At 51.9% G+C, this 22,715-nt stretch overlaps 1 protein-coding gene across 1 annotated transcript in view; it reads right to left on the reverse strand.

Moving 5' to 3' along the window:
* Window positions 1-11,006: 11,006 nt before the first annotated feature.
* LRFN2 (leucine rich repeat and fibronectin type III domain containing 2) overlaps window positions 11,007-22,715 on the reverse strand; it is a 176,248-nt gene continuing 164,539 nt past the window's right edge. Inside the window, exon 3 of the mRNA XM_032649201.1 lies at window positions 11,007-12,349. Coding sequence (XP_032505092.1) covers window positions 11,380-12,349 — 970 coding nt within the window. The 3' untranslated portion in view covers window positions 11,007-11,379. The remainder of the gene's footprint in view (window positions 12,350-22,715) is intronic.

The following is a 22,715-nucleotide window of genomic DNA, read 5'->3' on the forward strand; positions in this document are numbered from 1 at the left end:
TATGGTTCCCTCCGAGGCCAAGGTTCCCATGACCGTCAGTAGAGAGGGCTGGGCTGGGCCCCTTCCCTTCCTCACTCTTCTTTTCCCTTTTTGTCCAAGAGCTCCGCTCTGACCCCAAGGCTTTTCCATTTACCATCAACATGGAAACTTGACTCTTCACACAAGTATATTCTTCCCCGTTTGTGCATTACGTTGTTCCTCAAAACTGCCCTTCCATGCAGGAGGCCTGTAGGGCTCAAGGGGCCTGGTCAGTCAGCTAGGCCCCCCTTTAGGGCCTCTCAAACCACAGGTTGAGTGGAAAAGTTTAATAAAGGCTTCATGTCCTTCTTGACTACTGGCTTGTGGTCAGTGTGCTGATTTGGAAGTGAAGACTCAGAGGGATCCTTTCTATCCTTCCCACCCAAACCAGGTGGATGGTGTTTGTGCCGCTGGGAAATGCAAAGAGGGGCAGGTGGGAGGGCTGTTCAAGTGGGCACCCCTGGCCCTCCCACCTCCCCTTTTGAATAAAGCGCGTCACTGTCTCATCTCGGGACCTGGCCCCAGCTGGTTTACAGACACCTGGCAGAGTGTGTCGAGCATTTGCGTTGTAATAGGGCAGGAACTAAAGGAACAAGTGTATCCACCAGAACGTCAGGTCACGGGGAAGGTTGTGGGAGCAGGTAGACAGTGATTCACACTGAGGTCCTGGAATTTGATTAGTTACTATTTTTATAACGTTGTTCTTTTAGTCCTTGATTGAGGATAAAGGGAGAACTGGAGCAAATCACAGGTGGGAGGGCATGGAGGGGGTTGTCGTCCTCATTAGAGTGGGAACGGAGGAGTGCAGGTATGTGTCATCGGCCTGTGCTGTGTACCTGAGAGGTGTGGGCAACTTTCCTGGATCCCACAGCTGGGAATGCAAGTCCCAGAACACAAACAAAACATCAGCTTATTGGGGCCTCAGAGGTTACCCGGTGCCCCTGCCCCTCTCCCCTACCTGTTTTCCCTGTGTGCCATGGAGACCAGAGCTGATTTGGCAAGAGAACAGGCATCCCTAAGACTCCCCATCTGGGGCCCTGGTTCCGTTCTCTTCTACCCCAGTGGTGACCACAGAATATTCTGGGAGTTGTCTTCTGTTATGACTCTGGGGGCCTTCTAAGGAGCAGTAATGGTGGAGTCTGTACAAACCTGGAGCTCATTGACACACAGGGCATGTGTTCTTCATCTATTCTCTTCCTTGGTGGACTTCGGAATTAAAGGTATAGACTCATTTATAATCATGATACCACCTGGCAGGGATATTGGTGCATGGAGGAGGGCTTATTTGGAGACCTCTGATCTTTCCAGCCCTAAGACTCTGGGCATGATATGCATATAATAATCACTAACGTCCTGCCATTTATAACAGTGTCATCATTGATCCATGTCACTACTCATCATGAATTGGTGATTTCTCGAATCCTATGGGTTATTTGTACTGTATAGAGCTCTGTGATTTACAAACACAAAAATCGTTGGAGGTAGAGAGATACTATGCTATTTTACAGATGGGGATACCGGCACGGGAAAAAGACCCAACTCCCTTGAGCGAGGGGGTATGCAGTGCACTTGCCTTGTTGTTGCTATATTACTCCTCCCCTGTCTCCAACCCTCACACTTTGGAAAGGGAAAACAAAAAAGAACAGGCATCTGGGGATTATTTACCGCTCAGTTTGTCAGGACAAAGTTTAAGGACTCTTAGGAGGCACTGGGACAGGCACAGAGAAGTCACTAGATGTTTGCTCAATCCATTTCTCCATATCTTCTGCTTTTGAATGTTACATTTGTTCTTAATTGCTCACCTTTCAGAGAATTTGCTGAAATTCTAATGTCCTTTGCTGTTCCATAGGTTACTCTGGGGCAACTCCAGTTTTCGAGTGATTACCTAGCCCTCCCCCTAACTAGTTGTATGACCTGGCAGCAAGTCATTAACACCTGCCTGCGTGTCTGTTTTCTCAGTGAGAAAATGGGTGATCTAACCCATTTATGAGGTGCTTACTACACTGTTTGGTAAATAACACTAGTTCCCTCTTTCCTGCTTGGACAGTCCTTTGTATTCTGTCAAGAGCTTGCCTATTTATGGTGTAGCACAACCAAAAGGATAGAGTCCCAAGTCCTCCCTCCCGTAGCTGGTTCAAGACCAGCCCAGATACCATAAAACTTTCTGAAAGACTTCCATCCTTCTGTACAACACCCGCCCCCCACCCCCGACCAGAGACTGGGTGTGACAGGTCAGTGCACCTGGAACAATCTGAAAGGCCTGGGGCTCACTGCCTTCCATCATTCTCCACTCATTTAGTCTCCAGCCATCCCCTCGTGGAGACCTGGAAGGGACAAGCGGACTTGATGGTGGGGCCGTGCCCCGAAGCCTCCAGTATTCATGGAGAAGCCAGCCCTTCCTTCCTTCACTAGACCTCGAAATGCAGGTGTAGACATAGCCACGATTTTCCAATGTGCTTCTCTCTTCCTACACGGGGTCAAGAGTCTTTGCTGGACTAGTTCCTTTGAGGAATTAGAGCCTCAGAGCATATAGCACAGTCACTGGAATCCTGAAAATGACCTCAACTCCTGGATGGGCCCTGCTAGCCTCCTGGCTTCACTAGGTAGAGAGCCCTCCAGGACACTCCATGTGGAGCCCGAGCCCTGTCCTCTGCTCCTTCCCCCTTTTCTAGATGTGGACGGCGCATGGGCAGGATCCACACTTTGGACCTGCACAGCTGTGTCCTCCCAACGGCTCTTCTGGTCCTGCCCCTCATCCCTGCCCTCCTCGTCCTTGCCTGGACCCGTCTCACGCCCCTTCTTTTTTGCTTAGCCCCCAGTGGATGATGGTGTCTAACCCCTGTCCCAGCTGGACTGGCCCTGGAGGGCTGAGAGAGCCTCATGTCCACAGAGGATCCCTGGCAGAGCTGCCCTTCTCAGCCCTATCTCTCAACTGTCCAGGGTCCTATAGCCTTTGTCTGCCTCTCCAAGGCCTGCTTGTGGGGCTACTGTCTTTCCTACCTCTGGCTGCCTTCCTACCTATTGTGGCAGCCAGCACTGTAACGGCTGAGTGTCAGTGGTGTGGCATGAAGAGACCTCCAGCTGTGGGGTCAGAGATAAAAAGTTTGAGACCCACTTCTACTTTATAAGCTCTATAAGAACTTGGGGGAAAATGGACAACTTTCATCCTCAATTTGGAAAATCTATAAAATGGGGAAAGCAGTAATGTGTAAATTGGAGTTTCTAGGTAAGGAATGGAAGGAATGATAATCCGTGCGAAAGAATGTATTTGTAATAGTGAGATGCCGTACAGTCCACCTCTGCTGCTGACTGTATCTTAAGTGTCTCCAGTTATGTTTCATTCCTCACGATTCTGCAGACAAGTTGGAGATAGGGAAGGAAACTTGGTTGACCACCCCTGGAATCGGATACTCTTGCCTGGGCCCACTCCATCTTGTTCTTTAACTCCAAACCGAAGACGGAGGGGTTCAGGCAAGAGGATCTTGCTTTTTCACGCCTGGCGCAAAGGCGCACTTTCCAGAAGTCTTAGGGAGGTGGAAGGCCCTAGAGCTCAAGAGAAAAGTCCCAGCCTCAGGAGAGGCTGCCTGGGGTCATCCCATCACCCCTCGGAAAGTGCTCACCGCCTGACTCAAGTGGGGACCCTCCGGCCCACTCTACATCCTTGAACAGAGCCGGCCTCTCCCTGGATGGCTTACCTGGCACCTGGCAGAGTCTTCCCATGGGTATTTACATTGTAGAAGGGAAAAAGTCTTTTAACCCAAAGGAATAAAGAAAAGCCAATGGGAGATTTTTAGTGGCAGCATTTGTGTCATTCCAGAGCCCTGAATGTTAGATTTTCGTCACTATGCCAGATGTGAGACAAGGGTGAAGTGTGAGCGGGGATAGGGGAACCGACGAGTGAGGGAACCCAGGGGAGAGGTCTGGAATCTTCCAGGTCCTCCTAGCTGCTGGGACAGTGGATCTCAGAACACAAAGGAGTATTGGGCTACAGAGGCTACCATGTGCTTTCTGCCCCTTTCCTCCCTCCCTCCTTTTCTCAATGTCATGACCAGCGTTGACTCAGCAGGGGAACAGCCCCTCCGCAGATGTTCCCAGGCAGGGCCCTGGCTCTGTACCTGGTTTCCTACCTACCTGTGGTTTGGCCACAGCAGTCTCTGAAAGCTGCTTTCTCTCTGGGCTCTGGATTTCACGTGAAGGCAGGAATAATGGTTCTGCAAGGGCCCACCAGGAATACGGAAACATAACCATCCGGCACTGATCTGATTGGAGTACAGGGAGCCACAGCCTGCCTGGGTAAATTCTGAAATTCCTCCTGCACGATCTTGCCTGTAGTAAGATTAATAACAGTTTTCATGGATATCGAACAGGGGATTCTAATACCCACTGAGGGAGGCTAGAGTGGATGACCTCTAATAGCTCTGTGAGTCCTGGGATTCGGTGAACTTGAGATACCTATTATCACTAATATGCTGTAATTTATAATAATGTTTTCAATGATGCATACCATTAATAATAATGACATTTATCACTCTGCCTTTTCCAACCTGATGTGTGATCTATATAACTAAATGGTAACTCCTCAGGCGTACTTACTGAAGTTGATGCTTACCATTGATACTTTACAGGAAAGGAAACTCAGGCCAAGAAATAGGCTCTGAACCCAGCTCCTCCCACTGGATGGCCCCTCCCCACCAGGAGCAACTGCACCTGCCTTGGGCTACTCAGGACCCTCCGGTTCTTTGCAACTTCCCCTCCTGCCCTCTTCCAGGCCTGCTTTGTTGTCTCATCCCCCCGCCCACCCACCTCAGAAGCTCCTGGGCAGCTAGAATTGTCTCCTTCTGTCCCTGCTTGTCCAGTACAGGATTCCGGTCCTGGCTGGGCCCGTCTGACCCAAAGCCAGTCACTTCGCCATGCTGGTCCCTTTGGAGATTAAAATCTAGTGAATTCTTCCAGCCAGGGGCGCCACGTGGGCTTCTGGCCAATCCATCCACCCATCTGTCTCCTCCTGGATAGTGGGTTCTTCAGAGCTATAGGTTATCTTAAAACGAGTGAAAACAGGCCATCTTTGTAAAACCAGAGATGTAGAAACCAGCTAATGTCCCTGCCCCTCGGAAGTGTGTAAGGCCCTCCAGTGCATGCCCAGTGTCCTTCACTTTTATTTTGATTTTTCTCGATACCGGGCACAGTGCAGGGCACACAGTAGGTCAGCAAATGCATGCTGAAAACATACAGCAATGATTTCTCCAACTCTCTCACTTTCTCTGCTGGACTGTTTTCTCAAATTCAAGGTTTATATACCAGGACTCAGGCCTTTGACCTGAAACCCAGCAAGCTCTGCATTTCTAATGGTCTGTGCAGTTCTGTTAGTAACTTCAGTGTAAATCAATTTATTGAGTGTTACCCAGCTCTGCCACTCACTAGCTGTGTGACCTTGGGCAAGTTATTTAACCCCTCTCTACCTTAGCTTCCCCAGTGGGGATGATAATGATACCCGCACATAGGCAACTCAATGAACAGCTGTTATCAATTTAATTTTGCAGTTCAACATCCACTCGGAAAATGCCAACCTTGTGTCAACCTAATGAAGGGATAAGAACTTTCTCATAATTGGTCAGGGTGGGTAAGGCAACGAGGCCATCCTTCGTAGACAGGCAGAATCATATCCTTGAGAGATTCCCCAAAAGAATGTGTGGGGAAAAAGTATGACAGAGAACCCAGGAGGGGAACCTTCAAGATTACTGGATGTGAATGAGGGCTTAATTCTCTTCTTCTCGGGAATATTCCATCTCAAATGGTGAGCAAGATACTTGCTTGTTACCAGGACATGCCAAGTCAGTGACTGAGGGGACAGGTGTGGGGCTCTGAGGTTTTGTCTCATGAGAAAGTGGGAATGGTCTCAGGAAGGTCAGCTGACAGAGGTAACCACGGTTCGGGGAACAGGGGACATCTGGAGATAGCACTGGCCGTTCAAAGGAAAGAAAACTCACCCTTGCAAAACATATAAATGCTGGAGTCCTTGCTGGGTGTGCCAGGGAGCACCCATGAACACATGTTACAGAGGAGGTGGCAGAAGAAGAGGGGGTATGATTATCATCATCTAAGCAGATGGGCAGCCCGGACGGAGGGGCCCAGGGCTGTGGGAGGCTGGTCAGTAGGCTGACTGGCTGTGGACCAGATGGGCTTGGGGATCCCATGGAGATGGCTGTAATGCCAGATTCACCCCCTCATCAGTAGGGAACCAAGTGGGTAACTGTGGGAGACACTGACATCTCAGAAAGGGGCTGGATAGCGAGATCTTCCTTGCTGCAGCCCCAGAGAGGCTCCAGCACAAAATGGCGGAGAGAATGCTGGCTCTGAGTCACTTGGACTACATTTGACTGTTGGCTAAAGGGATCAGATCAGTTATCCCAACACAAACAGGAAAATAACCAGACAAGAGCCTGCAATCTGGGCCCATTTCCCCGGAGTCAGCGAGCAGAAGAAAGATGCCAAACATCCCAAATGAGAACATGGCTGTTGCACCTGTGGGAAGACGCTAAATGGCCAGGATGGGGATCACAGGATAGCTGCAGAGGTAAAGCTCAGCTCCCCTCCTTGGTCTGTTGGGAAGCATATCAATTTCCCTCTGCCAGAGGCTGCAGGGAAGGGAAACCTGCGAGCCTTGTAAACATTCACTGGCTGTGAGTTGGGGGACCTGAAACAAAATAATGAAATAAGCTGAGAAAATAAGATCTTTGGTTTAAAGGCTGAAAGCACAAGTAGATATTTTTAAACGGAGAAGGGGGCAGTGTTCCTTTGAGATGTTTGCAGAGCAACCTGGATGGGTCTGATTCTATTACGCAAAAATAGAATCTGTTTACCTGTGAAGAAGCCTTCTTGTCACAACGAACTTTTCCTGCTGCCAACTGCATCACACGGCACGTTGCTGGGTTTGGGATCTGGGTGTGCTGTATAAAATTGTGTGTTCAGGTTTTGACTGCTGCCTGCCAACAGTCTTTTTTTTTTTTAATAAGTGTGTCTAATTTACCAGCAGCCGTTTGCAAACCCCCATGGCTGCAAGAACAGAGGAAACCCCACCCAGTTTGCTGAAGCCCTGAGACCTTTACTGCAGACACACTGAGAACAGAGAACAGAAGACATGGAAGTACTCAGGCTGTACTTATGAAAAGTCTATACCCACAGACTCTGGGAGAAAAGTTACTACCCATTTGGGAAGGGGGACATCTGAGACAGTGACCTTCCTCTTACCTGGTTAGAAATGATATCCCTTAAAAAAAAAAAAAGCGAGTCTAAGTTATTGTGGAATTTCAAAGCTGTAATCATGGCAAAATGAAAAAAATCTACTTTGAGGGGAATCTGAGGGATGTGTCATTATCAAGAACTTGGGGAGAGGGGGTCGAACACTTGCCAGAAACTCAGTAATTCAGCCAGGCTCAGAGTGTATCAGCTACCTCTCTTCTGTGAGAGATCAGAGAGCTAAAGGCTTCTCTCTGTCAGGAAAGAGGATCTGGGTAGGCAAGCATCTCTCCTGATAGGGACAAAAGTTTTGAATTAGCAAGAGGTGAGAAGATGGGTTTGGGCATTAGAGTGAGCTGGTGTGAGGTTTTCTGTCTTAAGGGTACAAAGTTACAGGTTTTCAGGGCAGAGGGGGCCAGATGAGGCTGGAGGTTGGAACGCTATTAAACAAGGGACCTCTAGCGGTCACCAGGCCAGGAGAAGGGATGATCAGGGGAATTTTCCTGGGATGGAATGTGTTACAAGCCAAAACAAAGGGCCAGAAAGGCTAGTGCAGGGTCAGAAGAAACCACTTAACCAAGGGGCCCTTGCCTGGAGTCAACACTCTGAGAATTTTAGCAGACCTTCGGGCCAAACCCAGGGTTTCCAGATCAGGCTGTAAATTTGAGTACTTCAGTCAGTATAAAATACAGTCTGTAACGAATGAGTTGAAGGGAGGAAGAAAGGATAGGAGAGGCCGTGTGATGTCATGTGAAGAGCTAAGGCTTGCAGCCATGTGTGACCTTGGGCAAGTTACTTAACCCCTCTGAGCCTCAGCCCCTTCATTCGTAAAACTGGCATAATAATAGTTACCTTGAGAGGCTGCAGTGAGGATTCAGCGAGACATTGAGTGTGAAGCAGCAACACAGGACCTGGAACCGTTAGCTTCCTTCCCCTTCCAGAAGCTGTGCTTGCAAGTCAGTGGTTGTATGTGTAGAGCCGTACTGTACCAGCCCCATGTGGCTCTCAAGCACTTTAAAGGCAGCTAGTCTGAACTGAGATGTGCCATGTGAAACACACATCAGATTCCCAACACTTTGCACAAAAAAAAGAGTAAAATATCTTATTAATCATTTTACAGTGATTATACGTTGAAATGAAAATATTTTTATATATTGGGTTAGATAAACTATATTGTTAAATCAATTTCACCTGTTTCTTTATACTTGATTTAATGGGCTACTAGAAAATTTAAAATTACAATGAGGTTCACACTTTATTCCTCTTGGACAGTGCTGACCTAGACACTAGAGGACGATAGGGTCAGGAAGCTGTGTTCCAGAAGCTCATTTGTTTCTCTACCGTGGGTCTGTGCTTTAGTTTGCTGTCCGGGTTTCCGGGTAAAAGAACCTTTTGAAAAAATGCCACCTTGGCCTCAAAGTGGGTGGAAGGTACTCGGGCTCCCCTAGTGGCTACGTGCGGTAGTGGCCATCCAGGGAAAAGGAGGCAGGGCTGGAAGGCGACAGGATGGAAGGATCGGGTTGTAGCCGGGGATGGACTATTCCTTCTTAGCCTGGAGCGTTAATTCCAGACCCTCTACTGACCTTTACTCCGGGAGGCGGGCCCCATTCTCTCTTATTTCAGAAGGCTCCCATCTTATACGTGAACTTGGCAGGAAGCAGGCTCTCACTAGGCGGTACCAAACACAGGTGTAAGGGAAGATGCCACCTCAAAGCCACCTTCAGAAAACCACAGCGTTTCCAGAGAAATAAACAACAGACATTCACAGACACAGGAATGTTCTTTTTTTTGCTCTCTCCCAAGAAGTGTGATCCGTTTTTGTTTTTAAAACTGTACATTTTACTGTACATTTTTTTTTTAGCAAAAGAGAAGATTGGCATTTGTATTCTGCCCACAGGGATGTCACTTTCCAAAACTCCAAGTCAGAAACCTGACAAACACAAGCGTGAGTACATACCATGTCACGACAGAGCTCGTAGCCGCTGATGAGGACAGAGAGTTGATTCCCCCCCTTCCGATGTCCACCACTTTCCCTCTGGGCATCTGAACCCAAAGGCAAAAAGAGAGGTGGTATTTGGGGTCACTTCCTCAATGGCTACATTTAGAAAGGCTTAGTGAGAAAGTGCAGAGGGAAAAAAGAGTGGAGGAAAACGGGTCCGAGAAAGAGGGAGGATGGGAGAAAGGATGTGCTCTGGCACCCAGGCTGAAAGTCAGCTTGTGGTCTCAGGAAGAGACTGGCCTGGTCTGTTAATGGCCTGGTCTGTTTAATGTCCTGGTCAGGACCAGAAAGGGACTGGGGGAGGCAGAGAGGCACCAGAAGAAAAAGAATGAAGACAGGAGAGTTGAGGGAAGGTGAGGAGAGAAAGGAGGAGTGGGAGGAAGGACGAAGGCATGGGACTTGGAGGCTCCTGGGAGGAGCCAGAAGGCAGTCCTGCATAGACAGCTCCCCGCCCTCTCCCTGTGTGTTCTGGGCGGGGTTGGGGGCCACCAGCTCAGCTCCAGGTCTGAGCCCATTAGAACGTTTCAGCCCCAAATCTATGGCAGATGCTCGGGAGAGGGAAGAAGGAGGTGGAGAGAGGTAGTGCGTTGACAGTGAGGAGAGACCTGGAACAGACAGGGACCAGGAGAGACAGAGATGCGGGGAAAGACCTTCAGATGCTTCCAAAGCCTCTTCTCCCCCGCCACGTCTCGTCTGCCCCCTCTGGCCACTGTCTGGGAACGTAGGGGTCAATTCCTAGATGGAAAGGAGCCCGTGTGTCCCTCCCATCGCCATCCTGACATTTCCACGATGGATCCTCCTCATGAACGGCATCCATGGAAGGCATCCCCCGTGTCCCCATGTCCCACCCTGAGCCACCTTCTTCAGCAACAAACAAGGGACAGACTTTGGACATAGAAACACCCTAGCTACAGTGAAGACAGGGTAATGGATTTCAAGCACCACCCCCAGGAGGTAAGTGGCCTTGGGCCCTGCCCTGACTTGGTCACTAATGCACTATGTGACCTTGGGCAAGTCCTTTAGACCCTTGGGGGACAGGAAGAGAGGGTTAAGGATGAGATGATCGCAAACACCTCTTCAAGCTTCAGAACCCTACAATTCATTTAGTCATGAAGAGTCCTTAGTCCTTCGAGCTGGAAGGGAATTGGAGACTTGGTATGATCTCATTAGTTTATGAATTAGGAGGCTGAGGTCCAAAGAGAGAAAGGGTCTTGCCCACTGTGTTTAGCTGGTTATTCGGTGGTGGCTCTGGAACCCAAACTCAGAGCTTTGGACCCCGTGTCCAGTGCTCCTCTGCCACCCCACGCTGCTCTCCTTAATTAAGAGAAGCCCTCTTGCCCCCCCCATGTCCATGGGGACTCCCTGTCCCAGCTTCCCCCAAAAGAGGCAAAAATCCCAAAGCAACTCCAAAAGTTAACATCCCTTATGTCCTTGTGTCTCATAAAAACCCTTCTACCTCTCCCGCACGTAGAGTCCCAGAAGTTACCCTTCTAGTTTAAGCTGATGTGATGGGTGTTTGAGAAGCAAAGGAAGCTGAGCCAGGGATGGGGGAGGTCACTCATCCCTCCCAAGTGTGGGGACTCTTGGGAATAATGAGGCGTCTGGGCAGGGGACTCCAGTCTTCCCCCAAACAAATGTGCAGCCCAAACCATTCCCTGCTCTTCTCAATTGGCAATGATCGCCCACCACCAGGGCTGCTTTCGTGTGTAGAGTAAACTCTCCGTTATCCGTGTCACTGAAGAGAAGGAGTCGGGGAAGTGGAAGAAATAAATTAAGAAATAAAAACAACACCGGAACCATCAGCAATGCAAAGCCGCTTGCTTATAGGCTACATTTGTGATTAGAAAGGCAGGAGCCCCGCCTTTCCAAACACTCAGGGCTTAGTCTGACATTTGAGCCATCGAGTCTGCTTTCCCTGAGCACAGCCTGATGGGCGGTGGGGGACGGGCCTGGGAAGGTGGTGTGTGTGGTGTGGTGGGGAGGGGAGGCCGTTGACAGGGAGACAAAACCGTCCCTGGATGTAAACATCACCATGGAAACGCCACAAAGACTTGTGGGTAAAGATGCTTTCCTCTTCTCTCACCCTGACAGGGTGGGAGGGAGGATGCCCACCCCCCCACCCAGGCCTACACCGTGCTCTCCATCACCCACTCGGAGCTGCCAAAAGTTCCCCGGGCCCCCGCCAGGTCACTCTCCTCAAAAGGCAAGAGCATGCCGTTGACAGAGAGGCTGCGCTTCGTCCAGACGTTCGAGACTCTCCGAGGCGGGCTGTAGCCACCAGCGGCGACCCCTCCCGCAGCCGCAGCTGCAAAGTCCCCCATGTCGAAGGAGTGGCTGCGTTTGGCCTTGCCCTCCAGGGGCAAAGGGAGCAGGCTCCTGGCCCGGGCCGAAGGCGGCCCCAGCAGTGGCTCTCGGTCCGAGGGGTGGCCCCTGGCCGATGTCCCAGACCCTCTCCCGCCTGGAGTCCTGGAGTCCAGCAGCTCCTCCTTTCTCTGACTTTTGAGGTCCAAGGAGGCGAAGGCCCCCATCAGGCGATCAAGGTTGGGCTTGGGGCGGGGGGCGGGGGGTGGGAGCCTCCAGGGGCCCCGTCCCAGCCCTGCAGCCTCCCCGAAGCCCAGGGAACTGGAGGAAGAGGAGTCGCTGCCTCGGGCCAGGCCAGCGCTGAAGTCCATGAGCTCGTGGCCCACCACCACCTTGGGCGGCCCGGGTGTGGGGGCCCCGCTTGGTGCGCTGCCCAGCGCGGGGGGCTGGGCCCCATTGGTCTGCGAGTGCATGTTGCTGACGGTGGCCGCCGGCTTCCCGGCGCCCTCCTGGTTGCAGACCTTGTAGCGCACCATGAGGATGACGATGAAGACCAGCAGCGTGGCCACGATGATGCCACCGATGACGAGGATCATGGTGCCGCCCAGGATCTGGCTGTGCATGGACTGGCACTGTGGGTAGTCGGCCTTGGTGAAGAACTGGGCACAGCCCACGATGTTGGTGGCCGTGAGCGTGGTGGCCGTGTCATCCCACATGGCCAGCACGCACAGGTCGTAGCCGGTCCCTGACACCAGGTTGTTGACCACGAAGGCCTTGTTGGAGGCTGGGATCATCCTGTGGGGTGTGAGTGGGCATAGAGGGGGAGGGATGGTGAGGGACAGTAGGGTGATGGGGGGACAGAGGAGAAGTAGAAGAAAGAGAGAGGGTGACAGAGACAGGAGAGATCGAGATCGAGAGGGAGAGGGAGCCACAGATGCAAGGACACAGAATGAGGCGGAGCAGAAGAGGGTGACAGGCGGAGAGACAGGAAAAGGGAGAGACGGGGAGACAGAGGGGAGGGGGAGGAGGGGGACCCAGGTGAGAGAACAGAGACAGGTTGGAGTGGAAAGGGAAACGAGAGAGAAAGATTCCGGGTTGGGGGGTGAAAGTGCCAGAAGCAGGTACACAGAGAAAGACACCGGTGATCAGTTGCAGGGAACAACCCAGAAGATGTGGAAATAAAAGAAGGGAATGAGATGGGGGATAGTTGATAGTAGAGACAGTGGAAATTGGTTAGAGATGGAGGTTCAGGGAAGAAAGGGGAGAGATTCAGCAGAGAGGAGAGAGGAAGCACACAGGGAGGGGCAGAGGGAGGGACAGGAGAGGCAGAGAGATTAAAGATGTGAAGAAGCAAAATCTGAACAAAAGGGACTCCCCACCTCCCCACTTCTGCCTTGTCTGCTGCAAATGGTCCCTGGGTCTCTGGACAGTGGGGGTGAGAGTAAGGTCGGCCCTGGCCCCTCAGCACCCTCCCAGAGGCTGGGTCCACCCCTTGTCTGTCCTGCGAGATTCCTCAGCACTGACAGCCTTGTTCTGAGCCTGGTGCTGTACTGAGTCACAGACAAGGTCCTGCCCTCAGGGACCAACTCCATCCTCATCTCCACATGGCTTTCTCGTGCCTCGGGAGGGAGAACACTCGCTGGTGCAGACTGGGGTCTAAGCAGAAGAAAACTGGAGGTGGAAAGAGGGGGTGTTGCTTGGAGGGGAAGGGCACGGTGCAATGTTGAAGAATGGTGGGCAACTGTTTCTCAGAAGGAGGGGCCGGGTCCTCTATCACTGCCATAGCAGGCCAGGCACAACCAAAGACACCTGGGAAAGGGTATCACTGGTTGGGGAGGCCTTGACTGGTCTCTCACCTTAAGGGAGGGTCTGAGGGGGCAGCAGTCTTCCCTCACTGGGGCCCACCCACCATAGCCTGGGCCCCTTCTGCCTGGACCTTCAGGAAGCGTGGATGCAAACTCTGACCTCTAAGGCCTTTGTGCAAGTATCATGCCTTCTGGTGGGGGTCCCTAGAAATGACACCTGTCTCACCCCATAAACACTTCTGCAGAAATACCTCGGCCTGAAGGTGCCACATCTCTCCCTGCAGCCTTCCCCATCTCCCTCCACTGTCAAAGAGCCCTCCGTTTTCCTGTCCCCTACTAATCCAGGGCTCCATCTATGCTTGTCAACCCCTCACACCTAGAGCCAGGCAGCTTAATTGAGATCTCAAATATGAAATACCGGAGCCTGAACACTTCCACCTGGGAACCGCGCACGGAGGCTGGGAATGACAGGCAGGTATTGACAACCCGTCAGTGGGCAGCCCTGGAGGCTGCTGCCTCCCTCCTCACTCTTGGCCCACACAGCTGCTGGGGAAGCCACATGGAAGAAATTGAGTACTCTGCCCCCGTCCCCATCCCCAACCCATAGCTACAGTGCATGGGGCAGAAGAGGCGGGTGGAAGAGGTCAGAGCCCAGATCCAGCATGCGTCCTGCAAGCCAGCCCTTTAGGTCTATCTATCCCACCTGGGCATCATGGTAATGCTGTGTCCTCATGTCACAAAGGAGGAATGGCCAAGGCTCAGAGAGGCTGAGTGATTTGCCTCAGGTCACACAGCTGGGACTGCCAAGATGAGGCAGTTGGGACTTTAACACTAGCTTCTAGATCCACAGTCTGGTCTTATGCTTTTCCACAAACTCGGACGTTTTTCTTCATCTCAGTGAAAACTGCACCTCCCGCCCTGGGCCTGTGGCAGGTCAGCCACCCCCTTCCCTGGAGCAATATTCAGAGCCCACTGAGGCTCAGTTCTGCTGGGCCAACTGCTGCGCAGAGCCCAGGGCTACAAGGGCCCACTTCCTCCCCCCTCAGGGAAGTGATGTGAGTTGGAGGGGCAGGAGCTGTGCACACCCAGAACGGTGACAATAGTAGAGCAAACACTTAATGGCAAGTGTGTGCCAGGCTCTACTTTTGGTGTCCTATTTCTATCAACTCACTTAGCCCTACGGCAACTCTCTGAAGCAGCCACTGTCGTGACCCTTGTTCTGCAGAGGTATTAAGCAGATGTAACATGGCAGAGCTGGCATTCAGTCCCAGGCAGTCTGGCTCCCGTCCACTCTGACCCACCTTGTTCCGCCACCTCTCTGGGTCGTGAGCGATGGAAGAGCATATCCATGGAGGAGGGGATGGGCTGGCTGCTTTATTGAACACTTGGTATGTGACAAGGGTTTCCACATTCAATATTGCATTTAAACTTCACCACAATTCCAGGACACAGGAGATGGACTCCGAGCCCAGAAATCATCTCAGTGTTTAGCCATCTTATCCTGGGAAGCAGACCCCACTACTACTACTACTACTAACAGTTTGACACTAGCAAACAAATCTACAGCTGATTTCTACAGCTGATAACAGAGGTTTAAGAAGAAATCACACGGGAGCATACTGGTTATTCTGCTATTGGCTCTCAGGTCTGTCTTCCCTTTCACCTGCCCTCCCATGGACAACAAGGAACTACATTTCCCAGGCTCCCTTGCCTGTTCCCAGGCTCCTTTGCCTCCCAGATAGAGCGGGCCACTGGAGGCCCCAGAGGAAGACTGGAGGGTGGGAGGAGGGGAGAAGCCAGGTATTTCTACCTTTTTCTGCTTTAAGTGGTGTCTCCCTCTCAGCTCCTGAGCCTCCTCTGTGATCCCAGCTCCAGGGGCTCTACCTCCTGCCAGAGAGACCTGGATCTTAGGCTCTGACCAAACCATCTTCTCCATTACCTCCATCCTTGGGCGGGGTGGGTGGTGGCAGTGGCTTCCTGCTGTAGCTAATCTCTGTGATGCTGACCCCTCAACAATCCCATCACCTGTAACCCAACCCCAGTACTGCATTCCCTCTTCTATCTAGCGTGTTCTTTGTTTTATTTTCTCCTTACAGAATCCTAGGTGACACAAGGACATATAATTTACACGACAAGGAGGAAAAACTTATTTTTTCCTTGCACTTTGGGAAAAAACTATCATTACTTGATGTCAGCAGTAGCACATCTTATCTAGTAGAACCCCAGTTGGAGGAAGCACTTTGCCACCTTCTCGGAATCATTCATCATTCCCCAAATCTGCCACCTGACGCCTTTGTGTAGAGCAGCCCCTCTTCCCAGAAACCACTTATCTTTCTCCACCTGGTGACCTCATCCTTCGAGGCCTGACTCAACGTCACCTCTGACCCAACTTCTGCTCTCTGCTCCCACAGCCCCCCTGCCTTCCTCTGCTAGAGGCCCTTCTCAGTGGATGCCTGTGTCTCCCCGGAAGAAATGGGCCGTGTCTTCACCTTTGTATCTCTGTTGCCAGTCATCATATCTGGCCTTGCGTCACTGCTGAGTAAATATTTACCCTATAGTTGAGCAGTGAATGAAAGACTGCTTTGTTAAATATTAAGGCCTGTACAAATGTCAGGGATTCTTAGTTAAATACGACAGCTGGTGACCCTTAGACACTGCCTGGTCCTGAGGATCTCTCGGGAGAGGCGTTTTCCACATCTTTGAAGCACACCCCTGACAATATTGATGGACTTGCACGTAGATACGTGTTGGGGTGTGTGAGTACAGGTGAATGTGTGTGCATGTGTGAGAAATGATGTGTGGGGGGCATGTCTATCATTTGAGAGCCGGCTGCATGGGTATTTGTGAGCATGTGTGTGTGTGTGTGTGTGTGTGTGTGAGTGTATAGGTGTTCACTTATATATAGTACACAAAGGTTCTAGTTCCAGACGATGTTGGTCACTGCTCTGTCCCTCTTCCACCCAGCCCCCCAGAGGCTCCACATGTCCCCTAACACTTCTGAGGGGACATCCCATGTAACCTCTCCCAGAGACACTTGCAGACCAAGTTTGCTCTTTCCTAACTGCTGCCAATTAAAGCTACTGTTTGGGGCATCTGGGAACGGGGATGGGAGAGGTTCTTAGAGTCTCCCCCTGGGCCTCAGGGCAAAGCCTACTGTCCCCCTTTCGTGGGCTCAGTCCAGACCACATTCCCCAGCCAACTGTGCACTTAGTGGTGTCCAGGTGGCGAGTTCTGGCCAATGGAATATGGTGGCAGCAGTGTGAGCCCCTCTGCGCCAGGCCTTACAAGAGCGGGAGCACTTGCCCAACTCTCCTTCCCCTCTGCTGGCTGGACCCTGGGTGCAGTGGCCAGCCTTGGCCAGGCAGATGACAACAAGGCCCACCCGAGGGATGCTGGAGACCGGGTGCCTGAGTCTCCACTTGAGGAAGGCCTCCTGGTTAAGCCGGTAAACCGCCCTGGACTCTCAGGAGAGCAAGAAATCAAATTCTGCCATGTTTGAGCCCTTACGCATTTGCATCCATTTGCTGTAGTAGTTGTGGCCTCTTCTGGCTAATCCAGGCCCCTGCAGATACGATGAGGTGAACTTGAGGAGTCTGTTATGTGTAGGCGTGACAGAGAAAAAGAGGGCGTGAGTGTGTGTGTGGGTGACTGAAGAGGTGCGTGTGTCTTTGTGTAAGAGGAAGAAGTCGGTGCTGGTGTCTACACAAGAAATGCGATTCTTGCCTTCCTGGACTTGTCGGCAAACGCCGCCTCTTTTATCTCCAGCCTCCATCCCCCTCAGCTCCCAGCATCACCACTTTTAGGTGCTCTCCTCCTCCCCTCCCCCATCGATGATGCACCGGCTGCCTGCTGAGCCCCAGCACTAATTTGGAGACACCATGTCAAGCTGCCCTCACTCCACTTCCCTGGCTCTGCACCCTCATTACTGGCTCTTCACAGAATCACCAGCCTGCCAACCTCTCTGGCCGGCCATGACATCTCAGGGCACATGAAAGGGACTCATTAAACCAAGGCAAGCAGCCTGGCTCTCCAGCCTCTCCCTCTACCTGCCAGCCCCAAAGGGGCCTGTTTGCTTTCCTGCACAACTGCAAGGGAGCAGAGGAGACATGGCTGGTTCTATCTAGCGTACGATTCATTGAGTACGTACTCTAAGCCCGGCACTTGACAGTCTGGGTCTCTGATTCTGCACACTGACTCTAAGAGGTAGGAATAGTTATCCCCACACTACAGATGAAGAAACTGAGGCTCGGGCAGATCGGTCACCTGCTCAAGGTCACACAGCTGGAAGGCGGCTGAGCCAGCGTTGTTAGCCAGGGCTGCCAGGCCACCAAGCATGGTCTTCCCGATACTGTATTACCGTGAACTGAATTGAGCAGAATCAGATGGTAGCAGGAAGCAAGTCTTAGAGTCAGGGTAACTATCTGACAGCAATTAAAAACCAAAACCAGAAACATATATTACTACAAAGGCAGCTAACATTTAGTGGACACACTATATGTCAAGCAGTGTTCTGAGTACTCTACCTGTGTTAACTAATTTAATCCTCACAGCAACTCTATGAGGGAGGTACTATTATTATCCCCATTTTACAGAAGAGGAAATCAAGGCTCAGAGAAGTTAAGTGATTTGCCCAAGGTCTCATGGAGAGAATGTTTGTGCCTAGCCAAGATTTGAAGCCAGCACCGTCACGTTATTTCAATAAATGCTCTTGATAACCCTGGGAAGTACCTTTCGGAATTATGCTCCCCATTTTAGAGACAGGTATTAACTGAATTACCCCCTATAGTTAATTAGGGGTAGAGATGAGAGTCCCATGAGGGTTGTTTTGCTACTTCTGAATGCTCATGGGAAGTCTGAAGGAAGTGAGGGAGCTATGTGGATGTCTGTGGGCAGTTTTCCCACAGAGGGAGCTGCCAGTGCAATGGCCCTGAGGCAGGAGCCACGAGGAGGCCGGTGTGACAGAAACAGAGTGAGGGAAAGGGAGAGTGGTAGCAAATGAGGTCACCAAGGTAGTAGCCAGGAGCCAGGTCCTAGAGGCCTTGCAAACACATTGTGTCTTGTGTGCCAACGCTGAGGATTTGCTGGGTGCCAGTTCTGAGAAGGATTCCGAGGCTGTGTTCAAACTCAGTGGGACAGAGTGCTATGGATCTGGAAGAATCTGTTTTATATTTGTTGTTTCTAGTCTCAGGATCAGAGAGCCATTAGAGAGAAGTACTGGAAATACCGGTACAAGTGGTAGAATCCCCTCTTCTGGTTTCGGTGCCGGACGCTGGCCTTCCCTGAATGCACGGCCCTGAGTGATAACAGGGGAAGGCGCATGGCTGCTCTTTAGAGCAGGATTACCATAGAGCTGGCGTGACTCAGTGAGGGCTCCGAGAATCAGGAGCCTCTCGTTAACTTCTGAGACAGGCCAGGGGCCGGGGGCCAGGCTCTGTCGCTGCCCTACTGCCTGTGCCCCTGCTGAGAACATGGGGCTCCCCTGGCTGCCCTGAGACACTCTGTCTTATTGGCAATGGCTTTGCCCCATCAGCAAGTAAAGGAGGCACATCCAACATGACTGAGAGTCTGAGGCAGGGAACCCCAGTATCCATTCCCACAGCCCTCAGAAGAGTAGACAGGGAGGGGATCAAAACTCTTGGTTGCATTGGCCTCTGGATGAACTCTCTTGCTCCCCTCCCCCCACCTCTCCTCTACAAGCAGCCAGAGGGATCCTGTTAAAACCCAGATCAGACCAAGTCCTTCCTCTGCTCAATGCCCCCAGTGAGGCCTGTCCCACGTAGTCAAAGTCCTGACGTGGCCCCCAGACCCCTTGTGACCTGACTCTCACCTCTCCGAGTTCCTCTCCTCCTACCTACCCTGCTCACTCTGCACCAGTCACCTGGCCTCCCTGCTGTTCCTCAGGGTGTTGCCAAGGGTGCTCCTGCCACAGGGCCTTTGCACTGCCTGTTGCCCTTGCCTGGATGCTCTTCCTCCAGATGTCCATATGCTCTCTGCCTCACCTCTTTCAATTCTGCTCCAACGTCACCTCCTCTGACTGTCCCATTTAACACTGAGGGCTTCCCCCATCTTTACCTTGAGCCCCCAGCCTCTTACTCTGCTCCATCTTTTCCCATTACACTTTTATTGCCTGACAGACACTATCATTTGCTTATTTACTAGGCCTCCTGTTAATTCTCTCTCTCTCTCCTTCCACTCCTAAGAGCAGGCTTTTTTGTCTGCTTTGTTCCCTGATGTTTCCCCAGCCTCTAGAACAACACTCGGCACATAGTAGGCCCTCAAAAACATTCTGTAGGGCAGGTGAATGAAATGAATGTTCTGTACCGGCACTGTCCAATACAGTAGCCATATATGGCCTTTTAAACTGAACTTCAAACTAACTAAATTTAAATGAAATTAAAAACTCAGTTCCTCATTCACGTCAGGCACACTTCAAGGGCTCAGTAGTCACATGTGGCCAGCGGCTGCCACACTGGACAGCACAGCTCGGGGGCAGCCCACCGTCTCCGAGTTCTACTGGCCAGGGCTCTTGTTATGCCCTCTGGGAGGGGGTAGGAATCCTGCCATTTCCTATGTGAGTCCTGGCACCCCAAACAGATGGGCCAGGCCGGGGAGGCTTGTCCAGCTCCGGGACAGCTCCCGCACCAGGACAATTGGTCTTGAAGGCTTCAGTCCGGGCCTCTGCTCTCTCTGTCTCCCCAGGCGTTCTCTCCACGACGCTGGACAGCTTCATCCCTTCTTTTTGGTTCTTCCAGCTTCCCTCGACTCCTGGGGCCTCCAAGTTCAGTGGGTCTCTCTGGGGCTCCCCCAGGCCTGACTCAAGCTCGTCTGTCCCCCAGGAGTGCTCTGACTCTCCACTTCCCACTCATCCTGTGGTCCAGCCCCTTCCCAAGACTCTGTCCTGTGGCAGTACCACCTCCCTTTACCCACGGTCCACAGGCTGGGCCAGCCCTGGGCCAAATGGAGCCTTTGGGCCCCTCTGGTCCTCCATTGCTATACCCTGTTCCTGCTTTTCCACTTCGCATCTACTAGTTACCCTTGTACTTCTGTTGTGTAAGTCTCTATTAAGAAAACTCCCTGATAAATCCAGTCACCATGATGAATGTCACCCCTCTCAGGAACAGTGACCATTAGAAAGAGAGGCGGCAGAGGGCAGTGGTGAGGAGCACAGAGTCTCGAGCTAGACTGCTGGGGTCAAACGCTGATTCTGCCTCTTCCTAGCAGTAATCACTTACTGTGGGCCATTCCTTTACCTGTCTGTGCCTTAGTTTCCTAGAAATATACTATTTCTGGAAAAAGTGGGGCATTTATAATCTCTATAGGGTTATTATGAGGTTTGAATGAGTCATGACTCATAAGGAACCGGGTCAGTGTCTGGCACACAGTAAACTCCACTGGAGGGTTTGTTATATAAAGGGTGGGTGAAGCTGAACTAAAAGTAATGTATCTCTGATAGTGGAAATCCAGGCCTCGAGGGTTTGTGGCTGGCAAATCTCATGCAAGCTAGACCCTGGGAGATGTATGCAGCACCTGGATCCCGGCTGGGCTGATAGGAGACATCGTGGCTTCAACAGTCACAGCAGCAGGACATGTTCCCCCCTGTGTGTGGCTCCAAAAGTCTTTTTCAGAAGAAATGTGGTGACAGTGTTAGCCCAGCCCTGGCTGAGTGAATGAAGGGATTACTAGAAATTCAACCAAAGTGAGCCAGGCCCCAGCAGGCTGCCTCTTCACTCATCTCCCCAGAGTAAGCTCCATCCTGTTCCATGATGCTCCTTCATCAATGGGATAAAGCCGGGAGTGAGAGTGTGAGCCTGGGACTGGACCACCAGGGTTCAAAGCCCAGTGCCATCGCTTACCGGCTGTGTGACCTTGGGCAAGCCACTTAACCTCTCTGTAAAGGGAGACAGATGATAGGGCGTCCCTCACAGAGTTGCTCTGAGGACGAAATGAGTCAGTACCTGTAATTTAAACCATGCCTGGTCCATCGCGAGCCTAGCATATGTAGTGATTCTGACTGAGGGAGTCATCTGGCCCCAGCAGGGATGGAGATTAATCCCGCAGCACGAGGTTAGATTAAATACGGGCTAGTGAGGCAGGTACACACCCAGCTCAGGGGCCAGCCAGGTGGGCTCTGGCGGTCTGTCTCTTCTGCTGGCCTCAGCCTGCCCTCCAGCCTAGCGCTTCTCTGGCTGACCCACCGAGATGATGCCGGCTCTTTCTTGTTCCCCCTGTGCCATCTCCACTCACAGACCACAGGAAAGCCAGGTTGAGGGGGCCCATCGACCCCCTGGCTGTCAGCGCTCCACTCCCACACTTCCAGGGACACGCCAGGCAGCCCCCCATCCCCCAGCTTCGCGCATCTCCGAGCTGCTCAGAATCCCTGCTCACGTTGCTATGGTCTGACGGCTGCTGCTTGGTCCCACCGGCCCCAACTCAACCCCACAGAGACACCCGGGACAAGGTGTTTCTTTCTTGAACACATTTCAGCGCTTCCCAAATTGTGCACCAGCTCCCTCACGCCCCCCCCCCCCCCCCCCGCCCTTGAGTTTCCACTTCTCCAGAGTGAACATTTCCATTCCTTCCCACCATCTTTTCGGGACACGCTCTCCAGCTTGCCTCGCAGCTGCTCCTCACTGATCACACGCCAATCTGTCTTTGGCCCTCCTCTGAGTGTATGGGGGCGGTGCGCAGGGTCTGAACCGGAGAACAGAGTCACGTTCCCCCAACCAGACGTCCTGCTTCTCCTGAGGCCCCCTACCCAAGACAACACGGAACTTTCTGGAAGCTGCGTCGCCTCGGTGGCTCACACTGAGCAGATGGCTAATGGAAACACCCTGTGATCCCCCCAGAGCTGCAATCAAGCCACGTTGCTCCCATTCTGTCCCCTAAAGCAACGTTTCTACCATCGTAGGCTGAGCCGACCCAGGCGAGGTCCCCTCCCCTCATCAGGTCTTTTCCTCTCTCTGTATATCTTTATCTCTCTCTCTGTTTCTCCTCACCCAAGTTTCTATGGATGTGGAACGTTTTCCTGCATCTAATTGTCCTTAGCTCCCAGTCCCCAAGGACTGGGTGGGCACATCACAGGAAAAAAAAAAAAAAAAATGTGGGCTCTGGGATCTGACAGAAATCTCTCTTCGAAGGCTGGTTCTGCCCCTGACCAACGGTGTGACTCAGGGTCAGTTTTTCCTCTCTCTGAACCCAATTTGCTCATGTATGAAATGGGACTAGCGGTCCCAACCTCCTATGCTGAATGCGAGACATTCAGTGTGCTGGGGAAAACATGACTGCCCTCTCCTCTCCCTTCCCAGGGCCATTCAGTACACCTGTGACGACGACGACGATGGCCACGATCGTTGCCA

This window comes from Phocoena sinus, chromosome 11 (assembly GCF_008692025.1).
Source record: "Phocoena sinus isolate mPhoSin1 chromosome 11, mPhoSin1.pri, whole genome shotgun sequence".
NCBI lineage: Eukaryota > Metazoa > Chordata > Mammalia > Artiodactyla > Phocoenidae > Phocoena > Phocoena sinus.